A 6,815-nucleotide genomic window follows, 5' to 3' on the forward strand; every position below is an offset into this window, starting at 1 on the left:
GCATGAATGCACTCCTAAATAAGTACCTGAGTGGTTTGTGTGGTTTTTTTTCAATCAACAAGAAAGGAACTTAATTCATATATGGCTTTGTTGACTGGAGGGGGGGGCGGAACCAATTCTCTGCTACTTTTCAACACTTTTGTCTTGTAGAATACACAGAGCGAGCAACCTTCCTGCCAGCAGGATTACACAGCCGCGATGCAAGTCTGGTTCGTTGTAAACATGCTTGGTTTCATTTCTCTCGACATGATAGGGATTCCAGGAAATCTAGCCATCCTCTATGCCTTCCTCAAAGCCACCTGCCGGCAAAACTTCACACCCAGTGAAATCATCCTGGGCAAACTTGCACTGGCCAACCTCCTGGTGATCCTGACCAGAGGTGTCCCACTCACCTTGCAAGCATTTGGCATCCACACCATGCATGATAATTTGACCTGTGGCATCACCCTCTACATCTATTGTGTGAGCAGAGCCATGAGCATCTTCTTAACTTCCATGCTGGGCTGCTTCCAGTGCCTCCTCATTATTCCATGTCCTCTCAGATGCTTGCGGCTAAGGCACAGCATCCTTGCAAAACTCCCTTCCATCATGATTTCCCTTTGGTGCTTCAACCTCCTGGTCTGCTGTACCCGTTTGCTTTACTCCCTGCCTCGCACCGGTACCAACTGCACCGAGGAAGAGATCACGGTAGTGTATGACTTCTGCTGCGTGGTGTTCCCTAACCAACTCTTGTACTTTGGAAATGGAGTGGTATTTGTCACTCGAGACATTTTCTTCCTGGGGTTGATGAGCCTCTCGAGTGGATACCTCCTCTTTGTTTTTTGGCAGCATGGGAAACTGATGAGCCGCCTGTCCATGCTACAGTTGAAGCATTCAGAGATCCGAGCAGCAAAATCAGTCATGGGCCTGCTGGCCATGTACCTTCTCAGCTTTGGACTGGACAGTGTCTTCTGGATGGTCAACCTTTGTGTATCCCCAGTCTCACTGAGGTTCGCAGATGCCCGCATGTTTTTTGACTCCTGCTACTCAGCTATAAGTCCCATGTTGATTATCCTAACCAACAGAAAGATTCAGGCGGGCCTGAAGTGTGCTATTGGGAACATTCCTGGAAAGAGAGAGCTACCAAATGCAGACATGTCTAAGAACTGTCGGGGTCAAACAAATGGGCGCATTAAAAAGTCTCGGTCTTAAATGCATATGTGTGGGGAGCTCATAAGATCCTCCCCACACATAGAGGGAGCAGCAGGACCATGAGGGCTAGCCACTGTTATGGTGGCAACCATGCTCCCCCAACACCTGCTTCTGACACATGTTGAAAGGTGTTCTAGGCACATACCAATGTATGCGTCTAGAGTTCTTCCTGAATGGGCCAGAGTCCCGTGGTGCTCTCTGTGTGTGCATCTGATATACATCAAATACACAGCTATTGTGGGAGTCTGGGGGCTAGCTAGCCCATTAGGTCTCACAACCCCCTCCAAGCAACTTTTCTAGGATAAGGCCTATGTGACTCTCCTTGCAGATATAATCCAGTGTTATCGCCTCCATAAGGATCAAGCAATGGGAGAAAGAAGGAAGGAAGGAATTTTCCTGGGCCTTCCTGCAAAATCAGATCCATGCATCCTCTCAAGTTGCCTTTCTGTTTGGGGCAAGCATTTTGTGTTTGAGATAACATGATACTTCATCCACGCAGTCCTAATTGTAATAATAATATGGAATATGGTTGCCCAAATGTCATGAGCTAATCCATCATGTTATCAGTTGCAAATTATACAACCCCCCATCAACATACACAACTGGCTGCTTGAGAGTGTTTTGCTTGCACAAAACCTAGACTCTGCCTGCCCTTTACTGAGCATTTGTTCTGATTTGTTTATGGGGTGTTGAGAGAAAGTAACAACAATGACAACAACAAGTTAGCATTAAATGGGAACAGAATACAAATGAACAGTCTGCAACAATTCAGTTAGGCTTTGATGTTATTATTATTTCTACTTTTTAAGCTGAGGACAAGTTACCCAAAAGAAATCAGAATTAATAACAAAATGCACTGTCATTTAAATAATAAGATCACAAACTGGGCAGTTGGAATCACACTGCCTTGCAGGGTAGGGCACTGAAACTAACATTTCCCTGGAAGAGGGTGTGCAAGGGGAGATGATTAACAGAAGTTTGATACCAATTGTCAGAGAGAGATGTTAGGGGTTTTAGGACTGTTCTGTACTACTGCCTGTTTCTCTACCAAGCCCTCTTCACAGGGAATTCTGGGAACCATATCTCCATGAGGGGAGTAGGGGTCTCCTAACAACTCTTAGCAGCCATAATAACCTCAAGCTCCCAGAATGCTTTGGAGAAAGCCAAGGTTGTTTAAAGTGATACCACAGTCCTTTAAATGCATGGTGCCATTGTGGCTGACATTTGACCCTGAAATTCCTACTGTTTAGGGATGAAGCCCCAAACGACAGCATAGGACATGCCATGTTTGGGGGCAGAAACGGAGCTGGTTAGCTCCTGGGTCAATTCTAGAATTCTATTACACAATAATCATTGTGTGGGGGTTTTTTCTTTCCCCAAAGTTTGTCAACATTATCTAACAAAACCAATCCAGGGGAGTGCTTTATAACAAAAAAAAAGGGGGGTAAAGATTTTTGTGATGCCTTAAATTTTAATTTTATTTATTGTGTTAACAGCTTTTATCTACTAGAACCTATTTTGCCATGCATCTGATGAAGCACTCTCTAACACACACAGCCTTTGTAGAGCCACAGTACTATTTATTGTATATTCCAATAAATTGCATTTTGGTTGAAAATAATATATATATAAATCTCTCTTGTTTTTTGCTTGGGAGGCAGACATAGGAGGCTAAAGTGAAGCCTATCTGATCTGTGGCTGGGATTTAATGAGCTCTGTTGGCATGTCTAGGCCTGCCAGGTGTTGTTGGAGTCCCATTATCCCTAACCAATGACCATCCTGGCCAGCACTGATGGGCCTTGGAATCCAACACCTGGAGGCTCTCATGTTCCCCAATCCTGACCCATGCCTTGTCCATCCTCACCCCCAACACTGAAGTCCATGTAACTGCAATCCTTCACATTCATCTTCTGCTACATTTACAAGCAACTTCCCTTGCCACTTTCTGTTCAGTACAACAGCTATGTCTTATTGCTTTATATATATATAACACCAGCAGTAGGACTTTCACATCAAGCTGCTTTTTTGCCTTCTCTGCCTACTTTAAGCACTTCACAGTAGCTTTGCAGCGCTGTGAGTCAGTAATCTACACATCGCTTCCAGGCAGTTGTTATCATCATCTCAGGTGGTGAACTTGGCCAAGAGATAAGCTAGAATAAGAAGATGAATAGCATCATTCTAAATTTTGCCCTGGATTTCCAATACACTTTGTAGCAGTAAATAGTCTTAGCTAAGCACTGGAGAATAATAATAATAATAATAATAATAATAATAATAATAATTAATAATAATAATAAATTTTATTTATATCCCGCCCTCCCCAGCCGAAGCCGGGCTCAGGGCGGCTAACAACAATAAAACAGTACAAAAGTACAACATAAACAACATTCTAAAATCATTCATTATAAAAATTAATTAATTCAAGCCACTAGCAACCATTGGGCCAGAGCTCTGCGAAGATTGCCGAGGGAGGGAGTCAGGCTGTGCCCTGGCCAAAGGCCTGGTGGAACAGCTCTGTCTTGCAGGCCCTGCGGAAGGATGTCAAGTCCCGCAGGGCCCTGGTCTCTTGTGACAGAGTGTTCCACCAGATCGGAGCCACAGCCGAAAAAGCCCTGGCTCTAGTTGAGGCCAGCCTAACTTCTCTGTGGCCTGGGACCTTCAAGACCGTAAGTTTCTCTGTGGGGCATACCAGGAGAGGCGGTCCCGTAGGTACGAGGGTCCTAGGCCATATAGGGCTTTAAAGGTTAAAACCAGCACCTTAAACCTGATCCTGTACTCCACCGGGAGCCAGTGCAGCTGATATAGCACCGGGTGAATGTGATCTCGCAGCGAAGACCTCGTAAGGAGTCTCGCTGCAGCATTCTGCACCCGCTGGAGTTTCTGGGTCAGTCTCAAGGGCAGCCCCACGTAGAGCGAGTTACAATAATCCAGTCTGGAGGTGACCGTCGCGTGGATCACAGTGGCTAGGTCAGGGCGAGAGAGGTAAGGAGCCAACTGCTTAGCTTGGCGGAGATGGAAAAATGCCGCCTTTGTTATAGCTGCAATCTGCACCTCCATGGAAAGGGAGGTGTCGAAGATTACACCCAAACTCTTAACTGACGGTGCTGGCACTAATTGCGCCCCCGCAAGAGATGGGAGTTGCCCCCCCAATCCCATATCGCCCCGTCCCAGCCACAGGACCTCTGTCTTCGAAGGATTTAGCTTCAACCGGCTCCCACGTAACCATCCAGCCACAGCTTCCAAACATCTGGTCAGTGTGTCTGGGGCCGAGTCAGGATGGCCATCCATCAACAGATAGAGTTGGGTGTCATCGGCATACTGAATCTGAGTTTGTTTGGCCATTCCTACCAGACAATAGTTACCCTTCTATTTCATCTTGTCTGCTGCGAAGGAACGCAGCCTTGCTGTCTATACAAGTATGCACTGAGTGCCTTCGAGTCAATGTTGTCTCTAGGTTGTCTGGGAAAGTATGCAAGACAAAAACCTGGGCATACAAGACAAGAAAGTTGTAATGTGTTCTTAGGTAAAGGTAAAGGGACCCCTGACCATTAGGTCCAGTCATGAACAACTCTGGGATTGTGGCGCTCATCTCATTTTACTGGCCGAGGGAGCCGGCGTACAGCTTCTGTGTCATGTGGCCAGCATAACTAAGCCACTTCTGGCGAACCAGAGCAGCGCACGGAAACACCGTTTACCTTCCTGCTGGAAGGTACTTGCACTTCATGCTTTCGAACTGCTAGGTTGGCAGGAGCAGGGACCGAGCAATGGGAGCTCACCCCGTTGAGGTGATTCAAACTGCCAACCTTCTGATCAACAAGCCCTAGGTTCTGTGGTTTAACCCACAGCGCCACCCTCTATTTATCTTAATCAATAGGACTGACTCTCACTAGTTGTGAGAAGTAGTGTGAGACCTCCAGAAATTCCAAATGCCTTCCTCTCTGCGAGGGGTTTAACCTAATTAAGACATCCAAGGCGCATCCTAATCCAATTTATTCAAGAGTCCTGCTGGAAGATGTTCCATACCTGAGGAAAGAGGCCCTGCCAAACACTGGTGGTAATAATAATAATAATAATAATAATAATAATAATAATAATAATAATAAATAAATAATAATAATAATTGTACCCCACCCATCTAACTGGGTTGCCCCAGTGTCAGGGACTGGACTGAAGAGGACGAGGGGGAGGGGGAGGAATGGTGGAGATCAACCCCCCTCCCCCTGACGCTGCAGAAGGAGAGGAATGCAGTATTGAATTACAGCAGCGCTTTGAGGAGTGTGAAGGAAGTCATAGCTCAGAGACAGGTGAACAGAAGAGTTGACAAGTGTTAGAAAAAGGGGCAGGGAGGAAAATGTGGAATTGGAACCAGTTGACATGTTGTCACTGGAAAGTATTTCTGATCCCCCTTCCCCCAGAACTCGGTGTTCATTAAGGGTGCAGGAACAACGTAATCAATGGCAACTGATCATGGGTGGCCACCATAAGGGAAAGTGCTGTTGCTAGGAAGGAAGAGGGGGTGGAGCCCCAGTTTGGAGCAACGCCATTGTTAAGGCTTGTTGCGTTCTTTTGTCTCTCGCTGTTAGGATTGAATAAAACTCATTAAAAAGCCTTCCTGAAGCCTGGACAGAGCCTTGACACCCAGCCACTCTGGGCGGCTTCCAGCATATACAAAAATATAACAAAACATTAAACATTAAAAACTTCCCTAAACAGGTCTGCCTTCAGATGCCTTCTAAAGGTTGTATAGGTACTTGTCTCCTTGACATCTGATGGGAGGGTGTTAGTAAACATATTATAGGGACATGAACGTCCACTGCTCCCCATCAAGATTAGGACCACACACACCTTTGCACCAATTACCTAAGGTGTGTAAATTTATACCCTACTTGAACTACAGATATGTCTTCCTCTCTGGGAAGTGCCTCCCTCAGGTGATCTACCTGTGTGGGCAGGCTCACCCAAGGGCAGGATTCCAAGTTCAATCCACAGTTCAGTCCATACAGCCAATTGGATGTTGCTCCTTTAAGTCCTAAGAAAACCACTGCTTCCTGTGGGCATTCTGAGGTCCAATGCACTGGCAAATATTAAGATGGCCTCACAAACTTCCTTCCTCTATCAAAAACAAAGCCATGCTTTCCCCCATCCCCTGCTAATATTATTATATGAGTCCCTTCGGCAGTCTTCAGTAAGTGGCTGAAAGTGGGCAAGGATAGAGAAGGTCCTCCTTTCCCTTCCACTCTGTGAACAAACACAAACTCTGGATTACACTCCCACCACTTCCTTAAGATTGCCTAGTGCCACCTTAAGTGAAGAAATTCAGACAACAGAGATTGGCAGCTGGGTAGAAGTGAATTGGGTTTGAATTTTGCTCTGCTCTTCAGATTCTCCCAGGGTTGGGGAAATCTGAATTTACAGGGAAAGAGATGGGTTCTGGATGAGGGAAAGATCACGGGAACAATGCCCAGAAATGTTGGACTCAAGCAGCCTCAAACTCATGGTAAACCCTCAAGAGTTATCCACTTCTAAACCTTAGTGTTTGATTCTAGTCTGTTCATTCCTGGTCTGCATCAGCCTGGATTGTTCCACTCCTAGATAGTTTGGTTCCCCTTCCCACCTCCTTCCCA

At 46.0% G+C, this 6,815-nt stretch overlaps 1 protein-coding gene across 1 annotated transcript; it reads left to right on the plus strand.

The window, feature by feature from the left end:
• Positions 1 to 246: 246 nt before the first annotated feature.
• Positions 247 to 1,191, plus strand: LOC114599924 (olfactory receptor class A-like protein 1). The gene has a single exon (XM_028735764.2). The coding sequence runs from the start codon at positions 247 to 249 to the stop codon at positions 1,189 to 1,191; it is 945 nt and encodes a 314-aa protein (XP_028591597.2).
• The last annotated feature ends 5,624 nt before the right edge of the window (positions 1,192 to 6,815 follow it).

The sequence above is a fragment of the Podarcis muralis genome, chromosome 5, assembly GCF_964188315.1.
Source record: "Podarcis muralis chromosome 5, rPodMur119.hap1.1, whole genome shotgun sequence".
NCBI classification, from domain to species: Eukaryota; Metazoa; Chordata; class Lepidosauria; order Squamata; family Lacertidae; genus Podarcis; species Podarcis muralis.